We start from the raw sequence: 23,342 nt of genomic DNA, 5'->3' as shown, positions 1-23,342 counted from the left end.
ATGACATTTTGAATACATACATCTTTTTTAGCATCAAATGGTTTTGAGGGTTACTTTCATACATCTTTTTGTTGCCTAACATAATTTTTTTACCCATCAAATGGTTTTGAGGGTTACTTCCATACATCTTTTTAAAATGCCAATAAAGTGTATCTGGTTTTCGAAATAGGCTATTTGTATTCTATCAAAATATTATTAAGAATATATAAAACTTTCAGTAAAACAACTAATCTTGAATTTTTATTTATATATTTAAAATAGCTGAAACAAATCACAACATGGGTTGTTATGCAAAGAAAGTTCCCCATATGCCATTAGTTCCAATATATATGTTTGTTTGGCATAACATTTTAATATCTGATTGTTGTGAAAATTATTTATTTATCATTTCTTTCAACCAAGTTTTTACCCATAATCCATTTATCAGTAGGCTCTCTGACCAGGTTTTATGTTCACTTAAGTGGCTGTGTTCTATTTTATTAATCACACTAATGCATTCGCCATTCATATGATCCATTATGACACTTCATCGGCTCAATCAACCACCGTTGGACCCTATGTGGGTCTGTCCTTGTGTGTCATACCGAACACACTAATTATTTATTTATAGAAGTTATAATGGTTAGGACATTGTGTTTTGCTAACTTAATTATGTTGACTGGATCCATAATTACAGAGAGAGGAGGCGGTTTTGATTCAAGTGTGAGTTAACGGGACAGCTAGATGCCAAACAATAATTACATATGGGTGATGAAGATACTAAGCTTTTAGAGTAAAAATTTAGCCATTCTAAACTACAAATGCTTCCTGGAAGACTTTTGAGTTTGTCGCACCCACACAAGGATAGATTAATAAGCTTATGAAGATTTCCAATTGATAAAGGTAGGTTTTCTATATCATTGCCAAAAAAAATCAATCTCTGGCAGATTATTGTTAGAGTGGCTCGGAATTAGATCTTGGACCTCCTTTAGATGTAATGACCTTACCCGATCCGAACTGTCGAACCGAACCGAATTTTTTTATGTTCAATCATATGAAATTGGAGTATCTAAAAAAGTGAACCCAGAGGAAAAAATTCCTGGATCCGCCACTGCCTCAAAGTATTGAAAGAAACGTACAGAACATCGTTAAAAACTTTCATATACCATCACTACAAAGTACAATAATAACTTATATTTGGTAAATAAGTTTTCCAACCACACTCTTTCGAAAAAAAGAAAAAAAAACCTCCTTGTTTAGTAGAATTAGAGTAGAATAGGCTAGATGAATGTCTGGAAATATAAAGGTGATACAAAGTTTTCATAGCCATATGTGATTAGCTGGAATCTTCGTTTGATGAAATTTCCTCCCATTCAACGGAACTTGATGATCTTTCCTTAAAGTAATATCTGAGATCAAATGAGAGATCATCTCAAAAGGTGTTGTACTAACATAATGAACCTTTGAGATAGCTCAAGACCATATGCCATAGGAGATCTTTCAAGCGTAAGGGATACAAGTTTAGCAATGTATTCGGGAGAAGACATGCCACTAGAAATACGAGGAGCCACAAATGCATGTCCGCAACATTTCTGCACATTTCAGATATTTACAGATCAGGCCCCTCATTATTTGGTGCATAATATTCGGCCCCAAGACCTTACCTGCCGGCAGATTTTCTTTCTCTTTTTAGTTGTAGATTAAGCAGGGTCAGGGTTGACATTTCAATTCAAATATGCAAGTTGCAATATGATCATTATGAAAATCAATAATCAAGTTAAAAACGAACTATAGATAGATCGATTGTTATCTCATTTTATTTTTTCCTTTTTCGGTAATTGAAAAACTTGAATACTAAATTACTAAAGAGTTAATTACACAAATGGGTCCTGTGGTTTATACCTAATTTCGCCTTTGGGTACTAACTATTTTTTTTAACAGGTTTAGGTTCTATGGTTTCAATTTTGTAACACCTTTGGGTACTAACACCAAAATTAGTTAATTAATGATGGGTTAGGCCAGCATATGTCGCCGGTGGAGTACGGTACTATCCTTAAGTATCGCCTCATGATTCCTTTATTCCCAATTGACGAGGTATGCCCAGTTTGTCATAAGGCGTGTTTGGATTCTTTTGGTGAGCATGCAATTCATTGTAGAGAGCTCCCGGGGTTCAAATACCGACATGATTTGGTTAGGGATGTCCTTTTTGACATATTCAGGTGCGCTGGTATTTCTGCTAAGAAAGAGGCACCCGTTAATTTCTTAACAGACCCGTTGGAAGGGAGATTTACCTTCGACCAGCTGACATTCTTGTCTTTGGATGGGTAGGAGGAAAACACGCCTGTGTGGATCTAACAGGGGTTTCCCCGCTAGTGGGCTTAGGGAGTAGTGCTTTCATAGTGGGCCAGGCTGCTTTAAAAGATGCTTCGGGTAAAGTGATCAAGCATGAGAAAGTGTGCCTTGACAACCAGCACGTGTTTATCCCATTTGCTTTTGATACTTTTGGTTTTCTGGCGCCAGAGGCTGTGGACCTACTTAGTTGAGTTCAAAGGGTCATGCATAGTAATGTTATGACCCCGAGATCTATGGACGTAGTTTTTAAAAGGCTTAGTTTTGCTATTCAAAATGGGGTAGCGGCGCAGCTTGTTGCCCGTTTACCAACTATCTCGATGTAAATTACCTGTTTATTAAACATGACATAACGTTAATGTAGTTTATGTTTAAATACCTTCCATTTTTTAAGTTTATCAATGTAACACATTTGGGTACTAACACCTAATTTTATTTATGTTTAAATCAATTTTACAAAATCTATTTATTTTTTTTATTTTCATCTTTTTATTATATCTCTTAATTAACACAAAATCTATTTATTTTTTTATTTTCATATTTTTATTAAATTTCTTATTTAACATAAAATCTACTTGTTACACCGGAATTGGTGTATTTTAGATAAAACTATATAGCTAGGTATTTTAGATAAAACTAAAAAAAGCTAGGTATTTTAGATAAAACTAAAAAAATTTAAGCCTTTTTTTTAAAATCATTTTTTTATAAAAAAGATATTTAATTTAATTAAAACTATATAGCTAGTAGATTTTACTGGTGCAACTAGTAGATTTTATGTAAATTAAATATCTTTCTAAAATAGTAAAATGTAAATGAACAAAAAAACGAGTTAAAAATGGCTTAATTTTTTTACATGAAAGATACTTATTATTATTATTATTATTATTATTATTATTATTATCAATCATATATATCCAAAATTGAAAACGAGTAAGGTTTACATTATTTAAAACGAGTAAGAAATTTAATTTACATAAAACTATATAGCTAGTAGATTTTATTTAAAAATCTATTTAAAAAAATACTGGTGTAACAAGTAGATTTTATGTTAAATAAGAAATTTAATAAAAATATGAAAATAAAAAAAATAAATAGACTTTTTGTTAATTAAGAGATATAATAAAAATATGAAAATAAAAAAAATAGATTTTGTAAAAGTGATTTAAACTTAAATAAATTAGATGTTAGTACCCAAATGTGTTACATTGATAAACTTAAAAAAATGCAAGGGTAGTTTAGTCATTAATTAACTAAGTTTGGTGTTAGTACCCAAAGGTGTTACAAAATTGAAACCATAGAACCTAAACCTGTTAAAAAAATAATTAGTACCCAAAGGCGAAATTATGTATAAACCACAGGATCCATTTATGTAATTAACTCATTACTAAATGTTGTATTGTTTATATTTTCCAAAAAGATTAGAGTTACTATTTACCTCCCCCTTTGTTCCAATGCCTGAAAATCCAAGTCCAAGTCAAGTTTGCCTTGATCATAAATGAGTAGAAGGCCTCTGAGAGTAAGACCCTTTTTACCAACGGCGTATTCTTCATAGTGCTCGGAGAAGCCAAGGGAGTAGGGATTACCCTCAAGATAATCTATGATCATGTTGACCTTGGAATTAGGGTGTGTAGCAGATACGAGGGCCTCTATTTCCTCTGGGTCAAGACCTCCGTCGTTGTTCAAATCAAAACGCTGGAAAATTTTCAACACCTTCTCATATCTGCATGCTCCATTAAGTGATAAATGTTATGATACGAGTTCATGCTACTCGCGCGTTGCAGCAGGATGTTGAAAATGAATTTTTTTAGTATGACTTTATTCGATGCTAATTTTTTTTTTTTTTTTAAATTGAAACAAAGGGTTAGGATATAATAGGAAGTTTATTTGGCTAGGAAGGATAGTAAGTAATCTTGACCATCAATAGAATTAATCAAGGACTAAGATTAAATGAGTGAAATTGAAGATAAAAAAAGAGGCACGTGGGTTGTGTAAGGGTATTCTAGTCACTCCACCACAATAGTTTCTCTCTCCTCCAATTCCCCCCCCCCCATTTTTTAAACGTTAATAATACGACATTATTTTTTTATAAAAATTGCACCAAAAAAATGAGCGTTTTTTATCTTTAAAATGAGTATACTATTGCTATATTTTCGAATTATTTTTTTTGAAAACCCAGTTGCGTAAAACGCAATGGAAAAAAAACCTAAAAAATGACATTTTTCTAAAACGCAATGCACAAAAAACACAAAAAAATGTCTTATTTGCAAAACGCAATGACTAGAAAACACAAAGAAATTTCTTATTTCTAAAACGCAATAGCCAAAAAAACACAAAAGAAAGTGTGTTTTCTAAAACGCAATGCACTGAAAACACATAAAAATGTGTTTTACATAAAACGCAATGCACAAAAAACACAAACAAATGTCTTATTTCTAAAACGTAATAGCCAGAAAACACTTAAAATTTCTGTTTTCTAAAACGCAATAGACTGAAAACACATAAAAATATGTTTTACCTAAAACGCAATGCACAAAAAACACAAAGAAATGTCTTATTTATAAAACGCAATGGCCCAAAAACACTTAAAAATGTCTCATTTCTAAAACGCAATGGCCTAAAAAAATGTTCTCTCTAAAACGCAATGGACTGAAAACACCTAAAAATGTGTTTTACCTAAAATGCAATGACTAAAAACACTTCAAAAATGTGTTTTCCTAAAACGCAACGGCCAGAGAACACATAAAAATGTCTTAGTTCTAAAACGTAATGGCATAAAAACACCAAAGAAAATGTTCTCTCTAAAACGCATTGAACCAGGACAATAGTTTTGTCTGTGAATTGTCTGAACCAGGAATGCAATCCTAAAACGCAATGGCATAAAACTGTCTACGAATGTAGTTTTCTAGAGGCAAATTTACATAAAATTAATTTTTCTCATGCATTTTTATTAAAGCAATTTAATAAAAAAAAAATTAAAGCTGACATGGACCTCGCCAAGGGCTGCCGCCCCTTGACCCTGCTACCAGGGGCGCTGCCCCCGGACCCCCATCAAGATCGTAAAACGCAATGACTAAATCAAAAACCCAGATCGTAAAAAAAATGAAATTAAAGAATTTCTCACATGGATCGAAGCCGATTTCTTCAACGATTGACGAAATTTGAATGATAGAAACACTTATCGGCGATCTAATCTAACGGATCGAGTGATTATCTTCAAAATCACGGGAAAAAACGAGATTTTAAATGAAATTAAACTGGGTTTTCTTCAAAAAAAAAAAAAAAGCTGAAGAACACGTTGATCGGGTGTTTGAATCATTGATTGGTGATGAAAATCGCACTATAATATAGTGATTATTAAGATAGAAAGTGAAGAAATAGTTGAAGATGTTGGGTTTTAAAAATGGTGAATTTTGAAGTTATTAGGGAGAAGAAGGAAGAAGAAAGGATATGATTGACTAAAATACACTTCCTCTTTATTTTAAATTTTGTCACATATCATAAATTCTATTGATTTTTATCCTTCCTAGCCAAAATAAATCTTCTATTTGATCCTCACCCTTGAAACAAAACATTCTTTTCTTTTTTGCTTTATTGTTAACCACCAACACCAAACTAAAAAAAAGGGTAGTTGCACGGTACCCCTGACCGCGGAAGGAATCTCCCTTCCCAGTTCACCACCCGACAAGGATCCCTGGCGGCAAATACCCTGGCGGCAAATACCCAAGATCATTTGTTGAGTAATTATGATATCCTACAAGATCAAAATTACTCTATAAGGTCATTTTACAAATTACCCTACAATACCATTTATAGGGTAATTTTGTTAATTACTCTACGAGTAAATAATTACGAAAATGTCACCGTGTTTTTTACATTTTCATGCCTTTCGTACATTTTGCACGATAAGCCTATTTGTTTTTTACATTTCATGCCTTTAGTAAAGTTTAGATTATATTGTCTCAAGTTCGATTCCCTATAAGCTTCTTTAATTGCCTTTAGGTTTTTTTTTTCCAGTTTTCTTATTTTCTTGTTTTTCGTTTTCCTATTTTAATTTTGTGTTTTCTTTTCCAGTTTAAAACTTGTTTTTTTTTTTAAACCTAAATTCAACAAACAATATTTGAAATGTTTTATTTTTTCCTTTTTTTATACAAAAAGTGATGAAACGGACACGTCGCGCATGTTACAACTGTATTTTTTGGGTTTTAACTTTCGCTTGCTATAACGAGTGCATCGAAACAAACAAAGTTCTCGCTCGATGCAACGTTCAGGTGATCCCACTAGTGTGTGTATATATATATTAATATTAATATATATATATATATATATATATATATTTAGTTTGTATATTTACTTTTTAAAAAGTTAGCGGCCCCTCTTTTCCGTTTATTATTATGTTTTCTAGTATGTAAACATGTACTAATTCAAATATGTTTATTTTTTCTTTACAAAATTAGTTATTGACTTTATATTATGGGGCCTGTTTTTTTTATACTCGCTCCGGACCCAAAAATTTTGGAGCATTTTCGGAGACGGCCCTGGTACAAATAGTTTATGGTTATTAGTTCAGAGCCTTAAGCATCATAGACACCTTTATTTCATGTTTATGTTAATCGCTATTATTTTAACCGATCGGTTGTATCATCGATATGTGGATGCGTTTTCTTTTGTTCTTGCAGCGTGGAACTAAATGGCTTTTTTGTTGATACTAATAATGTCATTAAGATTATGTATAAGTGGTCTAGGGTGTAGCTTTGTGGGGGTAAGAGAGGGCGGCCGACCCCCCGAACTTTTTGCTCAGTAGTAGTCGAGATTATATAGTTTTCGTATAGAATTTTTTTGGGTATATACGTTTTTGACCCCCGGTTTTATAGAAATTTTTGGTATGTACGTTTTCTATCCCCGGTCGGAAATCTCAAGCTTTGCCACTGTAAGTGGTGTTTTTTTTTTATCGATATTAATAATGTTATTGAGATTATGTACAAAATGACGGTGGTGTAAATGACACCATGGTTATTTAATTTTATTTATTAAACATGAACAGAGCCATATATTTTCACTACCGTTTAATTTGGATAAAGTGATTACCGTTTAATAAATAATTTGGATGTTGATTATATTTATATTTATACTAATAGCAATAAAATTAAGCGTGGTGTTTATTATATTTATATATTTACTAGGTTATAACCCCGTGTATTACACGGGTTGAATAAATAAATTTTATATACTAAATAATAAAATAATATATCTTTAAAAACCTCCTTTATTGCACGAGTTGAATAAATGTAATTTTATATATTAGATAATAAAAAATTATATCTATAGGAACCATATTGTATGGATTTAATAAATGTAATTTTATATACCAAATAATAAAAAAAAGTTATATCTTTAAAACCACGTGTATTACACGGGTTGAATAAATGTAATATTATTTACCTAATAATAAAAAAAGTTATATCTTTAGAAACACTCGTGTGTTACACGGCTTGAATAAATATGATTTTATATACCAAATAATAAGAAAATTATATTTAAAAAAACTAAGGGATATACTCGGTACACGATAGATATGGTGATTGAGTAGATGATTATTGAAAAAATATACAGTGGTCAAACATGTTATTCAAGAAGCAAATAAGCAGCCATTTGAGTGATAAAATATAAATTATATTTAAAAAAACCGCAATAAATCTAATTTAAAAAAATTAAGACTTTTTATTATTAGTAAAATCAATGATTTTATATTTGTAATTTTGTTTGGTATTATTTTATTAAAAAGTGCATATTATACATATAATTATATTATGTTTTTAGTATAGATATTTGTTTTGAAGGATTTTATATATTGTTAATCTTTTAGTTTCCAAAAGAGGTTAGCTCCAAAAGAGGATTATAAATCTAACTAAAAATCTAAAATATCCACAGTCTCGATTACCCAATTTAACTATTGGATCTAAATTTAATTTAATTTAATTTTGTTTTGTAATATGATATGATAAATTAATTAACATTTTGGTTATCAGTAACGTTTTTTTCGTAATAAATCCATGAAACAGTTATGGTCACACATATTTAACTATTTGATCTTGTTTTTCCTTTTTGCAATATGATAATCTCTTTAGTTTAACCAATCATTAATTTTTTTTTTTAATTATTTGAAAGTTAATATCAACTTTGGAATTCGTATGAATTCTTATTAGATTTGATTAAATATTATTGATAATAAAAAATTGTATTAGATTAGATTTTAGATTTGATTAAATATTATTAATAATAAGAATTTGTATTAATTTAGATTAAATATTATTATTTTTAGTATTATTAATAATTTTATTCAATTAAATAAGAGAATGACAAGTGTCCCAAAACAGGTTTCTTTTATTATATAGTATAGATATAGATACTAATGTTGATTAAATTTTTATATTTATACTAATAGTAATAAAATTAAGGGTGGTTATTTGTTTTGATCAAACGTTTCTCCAGATTTGAAATATCTATGGCTCATTTCATGTCTATAAAAATGGGTCAACAGTCTTTTTTTTTTTTCACGAGTTAGCGTCAACTTGTAAATTACATTTTTAAGTTTTAACCCATACTTGTTTTTGTACCATTTAACTTTTTTTTGGAAAAAAAAAACTCGTGGATCAAAGCATATTCTGATTACCTCCTCTAGTGATATATGAATTGTGAATAAGTTGCTATAAGTTATAAAATATAAAATCAAGAATTAATTAGTATACTTACCTCTCCCATGCGGTGAAACTAGGTTTTTTACCATTGTGGAGGTTCACTTTAAGGCTTAGCACCTCATAATCCATGTCTAAGTCAACATCACAGTTGTCATAGATTTGTAAAAGACCTTCACAGGTAAGACCTTTCTCCTGATCTGATCTGACCATATGGTACACCCTGTCGTCAGTAGAGCGTTTAAGACCAGAGTTTGTAGCAACAATAAGGGCTCCTAGTTCTTCTTTGTTAAGACCACCGTCTTTATTCAAATCAAAATGCTGAAAAATAATCTTCACTTTCTCTGATCTGATCTGTTAGATAAAAATATAGCAACGTATTATTGAAATGGAGTTAGAGGTCGTACTTGCATTTGCTGAGAGCAATTTGGTAAAATATGTATGTAACAATTTACCAACAAAATTTAACCTTTATATCTACCATAAACGTATTGTTTCAGAGGTTTTTAGCGTCCCATTGTTTCCATAAAAAAGTAATGTATACAACTTACTTGAAGGTTGAATGATTTTTCAAGCTCTTCTACCACACGGCCCATTGGTGGCCTCTCTTCTCGATCATCATGCAAGCATTCCTTGGCAATTTCTACAAATGTGTCCATGGAGTTGAAGTTCATAGCTTCCCTTAAACTAGGATCAACAATCTCATCCAAGCTGTTATTCAAGTAGTAATCTTTGGCCGAAGAGGGTGGTGACAAGAAGCCACCATTGATTTTAATCCTGGTGCACAGCCTCCCACATAGAACTTCAAACAGTACTATGCCAAAAGAGTATACGTCAGACTCTTTCGTCACTATATCAGTTTTAGCATATTCAGGTTCGACATAACCCAGTGTGCCACAAGCCTGAGAAACAACCTCATCTCTATCTGAACCTGCCAATAACGTGGACAATCCAAAATCAGAAACTTTTGCAACCCAATTCTCGTCAATCAAGATGTTAGCGCTCTTTATGTCTCGATGGATTATGGCTTCATGCTTTCCAACATGATTATGCAGGTAATGTAACCCACGTGCAGCACCAACACAAATTTTGAGTCTTTCCAACCACGTAAGATTATGAGTTCTATTGTCATCCTTTAGAAACATGTCCAAGCTTCCACGCTCAGCGTATTCGTATATGAGGATTTTCTCGTTATGCTCTACACAATAACCAAAAAGATTGATCAAGTTTGGATGCTTTTTACCGGAGAGCAAGTGAATCTCTGTCAAAAATTCCGGTGACCCTTGTCGTCCCTGCTTTTCATTTAACCTCTTTATTGCGACTAGGATAGATGTTCGAGAGTCAGGAGCAATGCTGAGATACCCTTTGTACACCATACCATATCCACCTTTACCTATACAATTTTCTGATGCGAAGCTTTGGGTTGCTTCTCGAATCTCTGCCAATGATACTTTTTTGAGGTGTTTCGACTTTTTGAGTCGTAACATCTCTTTTTGTGTGTTGTTACTTTGAAAGGGGAGAGAAAAAAGAATTTCAGAAGCTTGAAGCTTGAATGGGGCCGAGTCTTCTACGATATAACACGTACTTAAAAAAACATCAGATAACAGTAAGCCTACTTATACGTCGTTGCTGTTGGATGGCTTGCGTTGCATCTTTATATTCTTCGTAAGACCATCCACAATAAGGAACCTCAAAATCACATATACATGTCTCGTCAATTGTCACGTCATAAAAGCACTCATCCTTCAAAAACACCAAAAACCAACCAAATAAGAGAATCTAAAAACAAAAATAGTGTCACATCATCAATAAAACCGACCCAACATGCAACTGACCAGCGATGCTCCTCAAAGTCCACGTGTCAACCCATGCCCCAAACCCCCGCCCCACCATACCCCACGGTCTTATACTATATTACAGTGGGAAGTTTAATTGAAAACCACTAGTTATTGTGAAAACTTGAAACTAACTAATTAGCCTAAAAAACATGCCCATTTTTTAACCAAATTTTCGCTACTTTTTATATATAAAAAAAACTTTTTTTTTCAAAAAAAAAATCGTGTATTATTGCACATGTGCACTACAAATTCTTTTTTTTTTTTTTGAAACTTTTTCTTTGTATAAAAAGTAGCGAATTTTTATAAAAAAACTTGTAAAAAAATTGGTATTTTTTTTTATGGTTTTTTTAGTTAGTTCTCAAGTTTTCACAATAACATAATTGAACCCTCCCCGATAGTATTATACATTTACCATCACTGAACAGTGTTTATTTTTTGACCCCTTCTTCTAAGTCGCAAGAGGCATTACCCAAAATCCCAAATTTCTAAAAGTCAGTTAACAGCACTGATCATCGAAATAAAACTGAGATTGCTACCTTGAATCAAAATCCAAAATGTACTATAGAATTGGTTGTTGCTGTGACGAGACGGCCAAGAGAAATGAGTGGCGGTGTTGGAGGCTCCGTCAATGCTCGGCGGAAACAAAACCGGAGCAGAGAGTGTGTGTTGCGGATGTGAACTCGGTTCAAGCAACAGCGGCGGCGGTGGTTTGTGACGCCGGCGAGTTCAGAATAGGAGATTCGGATTCTCTGTGAGCTTGATCATTGACTGAGGCCATCACTGTAACCTTTTGTTGGTTTAACCTCTTAATGATGGCATTCAATTATGAGCTATGAAAGGGTCCCACTATTTCCTTATTGATGAATTCTTTAAAAAAATTAAAGTGTTAAAAAATTTTTTTTAACTGCAATTTGGATCAGTGACGGATACTGGAGTATCATCATGCCATCAGCGGAATCACCCGATAATATCCATCTTTAGATTCTACACTGACCTATTGGTCTTAAAGCTTTATCTCACCCCCAAAATGCCACTAAGTTGTAAAGCCATGGGCAAACGGTAACGATCGTCCACGCCATTTCACCAGATATCAGAACACATCTGAAGCAACTACTGTTCAAGAATATGGATATCTTCGCCTGGACCCCGGCAGACATGACCGGAGTCCCGCGCGACATTACCGAGCATTGCTTAAACACCTACCCCTCTGTTGAACCGAAGGTCCAAAGAAGGCGCAGCTTAGGGGCAGATAAAACAAAAGCAATGAATGAGCAAGTGTGTGAACTACTCAAAGCTGGAATCTTGCGAGAAGTACGTTATCAAAGTTGGGTCGCGAACCCAGTAATGGTGGAAAAGTCGAGCGGAGGATGGCGAATGTGCATTGATTATACTGATCTCAACAAGGCATGCCCTAAGGATTGCTATTCTTTACCTGAGATTGATAAAAAGATAGACTCCCTCGCGCCATACAGATGGAAGTGCTTCTTGGATTGTTACAAGGGGTACCATCAGGTTCAAATGAAGCTTGAAGACGAAGACAAGACAACTTTCAGTACCGATCTCGGGATCTTCTGTTATACAAAGATGCCATTCGGCCTCAAAAACGCTGGCGCCACATACCAGCGCCTGATGGACAAGACCTTCGCTAGGGATATTGGGAAGCACATTGAGGTTTACATCGATGACCTGGTAGTAAAAAGTCCTGAAGAGGACCAAATGTTGAAGGACATCGAGAAAACCTTCAACTCACTGAGAAGCGTGAACATGAAATTGAATCCAGCCAAATGTTCCTTTGGTATGGAGGAAGGGAAATTCTTAGGCTTCATAGTTACCAATGGAGGATTTAAAGTGAACCCAGAAAAGGTCCAGGAAATAGAGCGCATGCCTTCACCCAAAACAATCAAAGAGATGCAAAGGTTAGCCGGCCGCCTAGCCGTGCTTAACCGCTTCCTGTCAAATCACGCCTCAAAGTCGTACCCTTTCATAAGTACCTTGCGCAACTGTGTAAAGAAGCAAGAGTTCAGATGGATGCCTGAGGCAGAAAACGCTTTTCAGCAAATGAAGGAGTGTTTGATCGAACTCCCAACGTTGACCGCACCGTTCGAATAAGAGCCGCTCATCTTGTACTTGTCATTATCAGACAAGGCAGTGGGTTCGGTATTGCTTGTAGAAAGAAACGGGGTTCAGACTCCAATCTACTATGTCAGTAGGATGCTCACAGATCCAGAAACAAGATATTCAACAATGGAGAAACTGGTACTAGCGCTGCTACATGCCTCTAGAAGGCTGCGCCGATACTTCACAAGCCACGTCATCACCGTACTGACCAATTTCCACATTGGGACGATATTACAAAAAACGGAGACATCCGGGCGATTAGCAAAGTGGGCGATCGAGCTGGGGGGCCACAACATTTTGTATAGACCGCGCCCAGCCATCAAGGGTCAAGTCCTTGCAGACTTTATCACAGAAGTCCCAGCGGAAAAGGTCAAAATTGTGAAATCGTCGAAGCTCCCACAAAAGATACATCAGATGGGCTATGGTTGCTATACACAGATGGTGCCTCAAACGAGAACGGCTCAGGAGCCGGATTGCGCCTGGTGAGCCCTGAAAAGCATGAATTTACATACGCTATCAGGTTGGATTTTAAAAATACCAACAATGAGGCAGAGTACGAGGCATTTCTGGCAGGCTTGCGCCTTGCCATTAAAATGGGAGCTAAAAATCTACAAGCGCACGTTGATTCACTTTTGATGGCCAGCCAAGTCAACGGATTCTATGACGCAAAAGGCGACGTTATGGCCTTATATCTGGATCAAGCAAAAGAGCTGCTGCAGAAGTTCATGACATACAGGGTCGTACACATCAATCGCTCCGAAAACAAACAGGCAGACGCTTTAAGCAAGCTCGCGTCAACTTCCTTTCAGCATCTCGCAAAGGAGGTAAGGATTGAAGTACTCAAAAATCCATCAGTCCTGCTGCGCCAGGTGAACGTGGTCGAAATAGGGCAGCCATCCTGGATGACCCCTATAATCCACTATCTACAGGAAGGGATACTCCCAGAGAATAAAGCAGAGGCAAGGAAAATCCAGCACAAAGCCCTGCATTATGAAATGAATGATGCTATTCTGTATCGGAAGTCCTTCTTGGGTCCCTTATTGCACTGCGTGGACCCCCAAGACGCGACGTACTTAATTAGAGAAATCCATGAAGGGATCTGTGGTATCCATGCAGGACCACGCATGGTTGTTGCGAAGATCGTGAACGCCGGATATTATTGGCCAGGGATGCATGTCGACGCCCTGAAGGAGCTGCGCAAATGCGACTCGTGTCAGCGGCATTCTCCAAAGACCCTGCGCCCCAAAAATGATCTTATCCCAGATGCCCCGGGAGCCGTAAAGTTTATAATCGTGGCTGTTGATTATTTCACCAAGTGGGTGGAAGCCAAAGCCCTTGCATCAACCACTGCAATGATGGTGCGCAAGTTTATCTGGGAGCACATCATCTGCAGATTTGGTCTTCCACTCAAAATTGTCACAGACAACGGTACCAATTTTGCTTCGGAGGATCTTCAAAACTGGATGAAGAAAATGAAAATCGAGCATACCTTCTCGTCCGTTGCGCATCCTCAGGGCAACGGCCAAGTGGAAAGCGTAAACAAAAGTATTGTAGAGGGGATAAAAGCCCGGCTGGGCACAAAGCGAAGAGGCTGGGTAGATGAGCTCCCAAGCATCCTATGGGCTCATCGAACCATGCCAAAGACAAGCACCGGCGAAACTCCTTTCAGCCTAGTATACGGTTCGGAAGCAGTTATCCCGGCAGAAGTTGGACTCCCCTCACCGCGCTTGAAAGCAGTCAACACGGTTGATAATGAAGCAGAGCGCCGTCTCGATATGGACCTCCTGGAGGAAAGACGCGAGATTGCGCGTATTAACGAAGCGAAATACAAGACACAACTGGAAAGGTACTACAATGCTAGGGTCCGCATTTGTACCTTCACTCCTGGAGAATACGTTTTCCGTGACAACGAAGCTTCAAACGCCGAACACCCAGGAAAATTAGCACCCAAATGGGAAGGCCCATACTTGGTCCATGAAGTGCTAGGAAAGGGGGCATAGAAATTGCGAACACTGGATGGCCACATCATCCCGCGCACGTGGAACGCGCAACAACTGCGCAAGTGCTATATGTAACTACTTTAGGCCATGAGCCATTCCTTTCTTGTTGGCCACGCGCCTACTTAATTTCCTATGTTGGCTAAACGCCCCTTATGTTATGCATCCGTAATGTATGATTGGCCTAAGCGCCTGTTTCCCAATTAATGAAAGCATACGAGATGTTTTCTTTTTTATCATTGTTTCGTGAGTTACAAATGCATGTTCAACTTTTGATTAGCACGAAAACACTTCAGTGAATTACGAGCTCTTGTGTTTATGCCTCTAAGGTTCTCCGTGAACATAGCGCGAGACCGAACAGTTACACTCCCACAAGAGTCACACTTACATTTATTCGCGCTAACTTAACCAAAGTTTTCAACAACAATGTAATAATTGTAACAGGTCAGGACAAAAATAAACACCATATTTAAATAAGCGCAAACGTGCAACGGTTACATAAAACCTAACATTCATTCGATCTAGGTGAAGCGCGACCGCGCAACACTGTACATTCAAAAAACTAAACAAAAACTACAAGGCACAAAGCCTTCAATTCCTATTCAGGTTGATCACCATCTCCGCCGTCATCATCGCCTTCTCCGTCACCTGCCAACTCTTCCTCATCAGACACTTCAACCATCTGTGGCGGGTCAAGGATGGTCTTTAACCGTTGACACCAATCGTTATGCTTCAACGCTTCAGTAACCAAATCCATTACCGGTATGGACAAGTGATCATAACCATGTTCAGCGCGAGCTAGCTCATCCTCAGCTTGGTTAGTCACCGAGCAGTGGCTAGTGTCAAATTCTTGACCAAGCATCTCTGTCGCATGTTGCGCACACTCCAAATAGCCACCACGGTGACCAACCGCGCGTGAAGCATCTATCAAAGTAGCAACAGCTTTGTCTAACTCAACAGCATTCAAGATGGAGTTGGCCATCTACAACAACACGGGCGGAAGAGAATAAACAACCGTTTTTAAAGTAAATAAAACACAAGTCAATAAGAGACCTACCAGCACTAAGCCCCTGCCGCGCAGCCATTCTACTTCTGAAGCCAGGGTATCAACAATGCCTTGGACCTCTGAATAATTATTTTGAGCCACGTTAAGGGCGGAAGAGCTAATGGCGCGGGCCTCCTCGGCCTTCTGCTTGGCTTCTTCGGCAGTAGCGGCTTTGGACTTCTCAGCCTCCAGATCAATCTCCAAGGATTCGCTTCTCTCAATCTGCGCTTGCAGGCGACGCTTCAATTCAGCGATTTCAACATCCTTGGCGGCTAAATCTTTATCCTTGCTGGAAATCCGCGCCTTAAGCTTAGCCTGTACAAAGCAGAAGAGTTAGCAAATTTTTAACAAACGGAGGCAAGAACAAGAGAGGATAGTAGTATACCTCAGCCTGCTCCTTCATAGCCTGCGCATCCTCCATCTTCTTCTTCAAATCCTCAACTTGACCCTCAAGTTCGGTGATCCTGGCGCGTGCCGCATACATGCGCTCGTTATCCTTTGCGCAGATGGCTTTCCAATCGGCACCCTCCTTTGAGAGGAGTTCTTCAGCGGCACGGAGTTTGCCTTTAAGGCCTTCACGGCCCCACTCCTCAGTTTTCTTATCTCTTTCAAATTTCGCCTTCTCCTCGTCAAAGGCGGCCTTCGATTTCTCAAAGCTCTTCACTTGCCTCAGCAACCGCTCACGGTACTACTCCCACTCTTCCCTTTCCCTAACCATAGTCCGCCACTTATGAACAATCTGATGGTTAGCAACGCGAGTGTTGGCTTCACCAACCACATAAACATGATAAAGCGCGCCGTGGGTTCGCTCTCTTTGACGGTTCACCTCACCAGGGGGAATGGAGTTGAGAAGCCAATCACAGCAGGGAGCGAACTCTAGGAAAGTATCTTTCTATTTCAGGCCCCATGGCGGTTGATGCAGCGCTTCCCCTCGACTTTCCTCAGCATAGGACTTGTAGTAAACATCTCCCAAAGTGTTCATTGGACCTATAGGAGAGTGAGGCATCGCACCTCGCCGTCCCGCGCCAGCTTGGCCTGCAGCAAAGCCAGCGCTCGCACCAGCGGCAGAAATAGTCTGTTCCTTAGTCGCTGGACCGGTTTGAACAGGGGTGTCGGTCGGCGAGGGCTCAACGGGGTTCTCCACCTCCAAGTTTTTCTCCTTCTCAGCGATGGGCTGGTCGAGCCCAGTAACAGGAGTTGGCCCCGAACCTTGCGCCGTCTAGTAGGAATGGGGGCGGTAATCTCGGGCTCCTTAGGCCCAGTAGGAGGCTTGTCAGCAACTTTGTTTCTCTCAACCTCTTTTTCCTGCACAGGTTTCTCAGGACCCTTCTGTTTCTCCTTCTCAGCAGATTGAGGAGCAGTGAACGGTTTGATAGTGACCTTGGTAACCTTGGGCCTTTTCAGCGTCGGCTACAAGGGCTCTGTGATTGTGATGCCCTTCTCAGGTTTCTTCTTTTCAGCCTCTGCAAAGATAGAATATTAGAAAGGAGAATAACAAGTACAAGAAAACAAAATACTAACCAGGAGAGAATTTGTAAAGTGAGCGCAAGTTCCTTTTCTTTCCAATCAAAGGAGCACCACCGGGTTTCGACAACACGGTGGCCCCAAGCGCAGCCTCCCGGCTCCTTTTCCTTATCAGCTTCACTGCAGGCTCTTCCTGCACTTCCTCTTCATCACCTTCTTCCTGCGCAGCGAAGGACGGGTAGTCCCAGCATCCGGGTTGCGAGAACTAGCACTCCCTGAGCTTTTGGAACCACCTGCTCCAATTTTCTTCTCACCTATACGCGATAAACCTTCAAATTAATCACTGATAATAACGTAATCCCCCAGGTTACTTTGACGAAGACGGAGAGTACCTTTGTCAGTAACAGGAGCGGTTGCGCGACTACTCCCAGCTCCCTTGCTGGTCACCTCAGGATCTAGGGTGATAACCTTCTTCCTTTTCACAGGCTTTTTCTTCTTATCTTCAGGGTCTATCCCCAAGTCGTGCAAGGCACCTGCAAAGATTTGAGACCGTGGGCTTAGCTCTCCATTTGACGATCCCACGGACTCCTCGCTGGAAAGACAGACAATCTCTTTCCCAGCAGAAGTCACGGAGCGCAAGGGTCGAGGGTTAGGTATATACGCACCTTTAGTTGCGGTAGGCGGATCGGCGAATGCATCAGCAATCGGGTACATGAAATTACCCTTAATCTGGTCATACCAGTATTCTTCTCCAGCCTGGAGCGGGCGCACGCCCATAGAACCACTACAAGTAGAGAAGACAGCTTGATACAAATGCGCCTCTACACGTCGATTTGCATGAGTAAACACAAAGTAACGAAGCAAGAAATCAAGACAACTAAAGAAAGTACTAACCTCTATTGTCAATCATCAAAATGGGAACTTCCTTGCTGTCAGGCGACCATTGATAACTCATGCGCGCGGCAACAAGGACATTCTCCCCAAATACTCGGTTAGGGGTTAGGGTCAACTGTTGATACCACTTCTCATGCTTGGGGATTGGCAGATCCTCTTTCAGTATCGGCTTAGACCAAGCGCGGAAGGTCATAGCAATCGGGATCACCTCCTCGCGAATATAGAAGAATTTCGGTTTCCAGTCATGGAAACTCTTGGGAGGGTTCAGCAGTATCTTCTTTGCGGCTCCCCGACTTGGAAAGGAGAAGAAACCCATGTTCCTAATAAGCTGGTAAAAAGCACGAAACCTCTGCACAGTAGGCTCAACGCCATGGGATCAACACAAGAACTCGAAGTGTCGAACCCTAACCAGCCCAGGTGGACTCATCTGAGAAATATGAAATCCATAAAACTGCAAAATATGTGCCATTAAGTTTGTCGCCGGCAGCCGGAAATTCCCCTGGTGGAAAAAATCTTCAAACAAAGTGATGTAGCCCGGCGGCGCATCGGCGACCGTCTGGTTTTGACCGGGATACTTAGCATCCCACTCCGGTGGAAACCGGAACCCCCGCACTATCTGCTCGAAAAGACCCAAGTCCCACCGGAGAATCGGAACAGGGCCCTCTTCTCCGGGATTTTCTTCAGGATGTTCTTCAGCCATCGGTGTTCTTGGATGAAAGTTGAATATTCAAGAACAAACTTGAAGATAGGAAGGAGATAACTTGAAGTTCTTCTACGAATGTTTGAAGATTTGAAGACTAAAGGAAGATGATTGGAGAGAAAAAGTTGGAAAGTGTATAGGACGAATGAATCCTCCATATCTCGTCAGATATATATACCCATCGCATTTAATGCAATGAGTAAACGTGCCGCATCTGCCGCACATGTGGCCAACGAGGAGATGCCACGTAAGGCGTAAAACCCGGAGTGACGGTTACCACGCGCGCGTGGGCCTCACTCGCCTAACGGAAAGCGTAACCGTCAGAACCAACATGATGACACCCGTGCCAGAGGTCAACTCAAACGTCACCATCAATGACGATCTCACCAAACCGTCAGAATTCAAATTTTGAGGAATTTCCCGCCCAAATTCCCTAACACTTAAAGAGGAAGCTACCAAGGGGCGCGCAATGTACCTGGTACCCAAGATACCTGCGCGCCATCAGCTACAAGACAAAAAATCAACTAACAGATATGTAGTCGCGCCGTGACAATCGTTAGCACTTACACGCGCGCGCCTACAAATAAAAAAATGAGCAATCTCTGCAATTTTCTTTTTTTAAGTCCAGAGCTCCAACCACTTGCCTTGCGCATGGTGCAGCATTGGACTGGGAGGACTTGAAGGGGTATAGCCCCAAAAAAGCCGCGCGAGCCTTCATCAAGGCTGCGCGCAGGGCCATACTCCTTATTCAACAATTCTCTTAGTAGCAACCTCGCGCGAGCTATGCCACATTCCACTAACAAGGTGCGAGGTCAAGCCAGAAGGGAACTACAATTACGACACTTAGCATTCTGATAAAGAGTCCTCAGTACCTGTAAAACTGCGCAACCTAGTTCTATGATCAGCAAGAATCGCCTAAAGGTTGCAGCGCAAGACCAGAGTCGGTAGGTACAAAAGGTCCAGGTGGCAGGAAAAGGAGCCAATCCGCATCCTGCAGGCTCTGTTCAATCGTGCACCACGATCGTCTGACGTGCAGAAAATGAAAGGTACATAAGGACGCCTACGTGGCACCAATTAAAGGGCAGAGACATCTGCCCCATGATCTCCACTTGTCTGCTGATGGCAGAAGAACAACAAGGCCGACAACGACGACACGTTGCTCCAATCAAGGCGCGCCAGCGCCGGAGAACTTCTAGAAGCCACTAACGGTCGACACTAGTGAGACAAGGAGCATATCCACTATGTTGTCGCCTTCCGGCCCAAGGCCCATCAGCCCACATCCTCTTACACCTCTCCGGCTATAAATAGAGACCTCACTTCACAGGTTAAACATTCAATTCTCTCTACTCTCACTCTTAATACTTAATTATCTTCCCCAAAGCAGTCGCTTATTCTCACGCCGGAGCCCGGTTAAGAGGGAAACCCCCATATTCCCTTCTTAACGAGTAACGGTGTTCTGTTTTGCAGGATCTTACGTTTCAGGCGAAGCTTAGATAATCATTAGAAGATTAACCATCATGGTAGAAACATAAACCCAACTAATTAGCCTCATAATTAGTTCTGTGTTTCTTCAAAAATCTAACGGGACTAACTAGATTATTAATAAAAATAAACTTTTTAAATAAAAAAATTAATTAATTTAATTAGTTTAAATTTGAATAATGACCATATTTATAACGAATAAAAATCCTTAAACGTTTATTCATTTCACGAAACTTTCGAGTTTCACTATTTTACGAGTTTCAACTAGTTTAACGAGCATTGAGCGTAATAACGAATCGAGAGTCTATGATAATATATCGTTCAAACGTGAAAATTGCACATAAGTCTAACACAAACATGAATAAAATACCTTCGTTTTCGTTATGATCAATAGTCTCGAATTACAAATGAAACGAAAGTAGATTACAAAGAGAGTACAAGTGTCTAAATATGGAAGGTACAACATGACTTGCTAAAATAAGAAGGTGCGAAAAAGCGGAGCGTTACATTTCGGGATACCTGGATCTCCGATCCAATAGAGCTGAAAATGGAAGTTAGAAACTTGTTTAAAAAACAGTTCTCAGAGCCTATTTGACGCTAGCCGAAATTCACTAATGTCGGGCTGCCAAGGTTAGCCGATCATCAAGGATGTTTACTCTGCTCTGAATTTTCAGAAGCTTAAGCCAAAGACGCAAATAAAGGTTGTGATGGCGGTAAAGCTCCGGGTCCTGAAGAGTTCACTATGAAGTTCCAAAAGGTGTTTTGGGAAAATTTGAAACCGTATATTATGGCCATGATGAAGGATTGAAGTTCCAAAAGGTGTTTTGGGAAAATTTGAAACCGTATATTATGGCCATGATGAAGGATTTCTATGACAGTGGGGTTATTAGTGCAGGATGCAATTCCTCTTTTGTGGCCCTGATTCCTAAAATTAACGACCCTCAGGTGATTTCTAACTTTCAGCCTATTTGGTTGGTTGGTTCGATTTATAAAATTATTGCCAAGGTGCTCGCAAACCGGTTGAAAAAAGTTATTAATGATGTGAGCTCTTCGACGCAATCAGCGCGTTTGTGGGAGGTAGAAATATTTAGACAACCCTTTAATTATGAGCGAAATAGTGGCATGGGCAAAAAAAGTAAGTCTAAGTTATTGATTTTCAAGGCTGATTACGAAAAGACGTACATTCCATTAATTGGAAATTCCTTTTCCAAATAATGGAGAGTATGAATTTCCCCGAAAGATGGATTTTGTGGATAAAGGGATGTTTGGCTTCTGGGATGGGCTCGGTCCTTATCATTGGGTCCCCAACGAAAGAGTTTAAATTTAAGCGGGGTTTGAGACAAGGAGATCCTCTTTCGCCTTTCCTTTTCATAATCGCTATGGAAGTCATAACTTTGTTTATGAAGAGGACGAGAGAGTCGGGTTTGTTCAAGGGATTTCAACTTCCGAATGATGGTCCTAACATCTCCCATCTTTGCTATGCAGACGACTTCTTGTTTATAGGGGAGTGGTCGGAACAAAATGTGGTGAGCCTCAATCGTCTTTTGAGATGGCTATACCTCGTCACTGGCCTAAAAGTTAATCATCATAAATGTAAGCTTTTTGGAGTTGGGGTGGATGAAAGTGAAGTGTCTCGGTTAGCTCGGGTTCTTAATTGCGATGCTGGGATGCTTCCATTCATGTATTTGGGTATTCCTATCGGTGTTAATATGAAGAGAGCTCGTTATTAGCAACCCATTGTTGATAGGTTCAATAAGAAACTTTCAAAATGGAAAGCTAGCCATCTTTCGTTTGCGGGGAGGATGACGTTAGCCAAGTCGGTTTTGGGGAGTCTTCCTTCATATTTTATCTCGCTCTTTTCAGCCCCTAAGGTTATTATTAACGAATTTGAAAAGATTCGAAGGGATTTTATCTGGGGAAAAACCGGTACGGGCCATAAAATTAGATGGGTTAGATGGGATATTTTGGTGCAACCAAAGAGGAGAGGAGGTAGGGGGGGGGATCAAGGATTTTAATCAAGCTATGTTGACCAAATGGTGGTGGCGGATCAAAATGGACCCTAACCAACTTTGGGCTAGGGTCGTCACGGCTATCCATAAGACCAAGAAAGATGATATTTTAATCCCCTTAAAAAGCATCCCGGGAGTTTGGAAAGATATTGGTAAAATGGAAATGGACCTCATGAAGCTTGGTATTAAAATTGAAGATAAGTTGGTCGCGAAGCTTGGAGACGGGGCAAATATCAAGTTCTGGAAAGAAACTTGGCTGCTGTCACAGCCCTTAAAAGAGGTATACCCGGATATTTTTAGATTAGCTAAACATAAAAATGCTTCTGTTATGGCTAATGTGAAAAAGGTTGGAGAAAGTATGCAATGGAGATGGGAATGAGAAAAGGGTCCGAACTCTGTCGAAGAATGGATGCAGATTGGTAACCTTATGAGCAAGTTGGGCCAGATTACCTTAAAAGATTCAAAAGACGAGTGGAGGTGGAGTAATGATTCCAGCGATCCTTTTTCAACAAAACAGGTCCACGTAGATATCCTTAATGCCGGTTCGGGGGGTGGGGGGTGGGGGTGATTGAGAATAGTGATTTTAAATGGAACTATTGGGCTCCGCCGAAGTGCAATTATCTAGTGTGGAGAGCTATCTGGGGGTATTTAGCGTCAAAGGATGGATTGGTTTGCCGGGGAGTGCCGTTGCCGGACACTTTGTGTCCTCGGTGCGGGATTGAGATTGAAACTCCTGATCATATCTTCTTTAATTGCTTGTGGGCTAAAAGCATTT

General features: G+C 39.0%; 2 protein-coding genes across 3 annotated transcripts in view; one reads left to right on the top strand and one right to left on the bottom strand.

Annotated features, from left to right (window-relative positions):
• Positions 1 to 11,663, bottom strand: part of LOC110923119 (probable receptor-like protein kinase At5g59700) — a 41,312-nt gene extending 29,649 nt beyond the window's left edge. Inside the window, exons 1-5 of one of the 2 annotated variants that reach the window (XM_022167299.2) lie at positions 11,395 to 11,663; positions 9,572 to 10,763; positions 9,079 to 9,374; positions 3,764 to 4,048; positions 1,048 to 1,571 (exon numbers count right to left, since the gene is read on the bottom strand). In XM_022167299.2, coding sequence (XP_022022991.1) covers positions 1,427 to 1,571; positions 3,764 to 4,048; positions 9,079 to 9,374; positions 9,572 to 10,507 — 1,662 coding nt within the window. In that variant the 5' untranslated portion in view covers positions 10,508 to 10,763; positions 11,395 to 11,663 and the 3' untranslated portion in view covers positions 1,048 to 1,426. Of the gene's footprint in view, positions 1 to 1,047; positions 1,572 to 3,763; positions 4,049 to 9,078; positions 9,375 to 9,571; positions 10,764 to 11,394 lie in introns of those variants that run through there. The other variant, XM_035983415.1, reaches the window with a different exon arrangement.
• A 1,906-nt stretch (positions 11,664 to 13,569) lies between these two features.
• Positions 13,570 to 14,976, top strand: LOC110923992. The gene is made up of 2 exons (XM_022168039.1): positions 13,570 to 14,511; positions 14,620 to 14,976. Exons 1-2 carry the CDS (start codon positions 13,570 to 13,572, stop codon positions 14,974 to 14,976), a joined length of 1,299 nt encoding a protein of 432 aa, XP_022023731.1.
• Positions 14,977 to 23,342: the final 8,366 nt, after the last annotated feature.

This window comes from Helianthus annuus, chromosome 14 (genome assembly GCF_002127325.2).
Source record: "Helianthus annuus cultivar XRQ/B chromosome 14, HanXRQr2.0-SUNRISE, whole genome shotgun sequence".
NCBI lineage: Eukaryota > Viridiplantae > Streptophyta > Magnoliopsida > Asterales > Asteraceae > Helianthus > Helianthus annuus.
This window is presented reverse-complemented; position numbering and strand designations above follow the sequence as displayed.

Coding starts and splice junctions, on each gene's coding strand:
- LOC110923992 (XM_022168039.1), top strand. CDS start 13,570: ATGGGAGCTAAAAATCTACAAGCGCACGTTGATTCACTTTTGATGGCC. Junction 14,512..14,619: donor GCAACGGCCAAGTGGAAAGC/GTAAACAAAAGT, acceptor ACCATGCCAAAG/ACAAGCACCGGCGAAACTCC.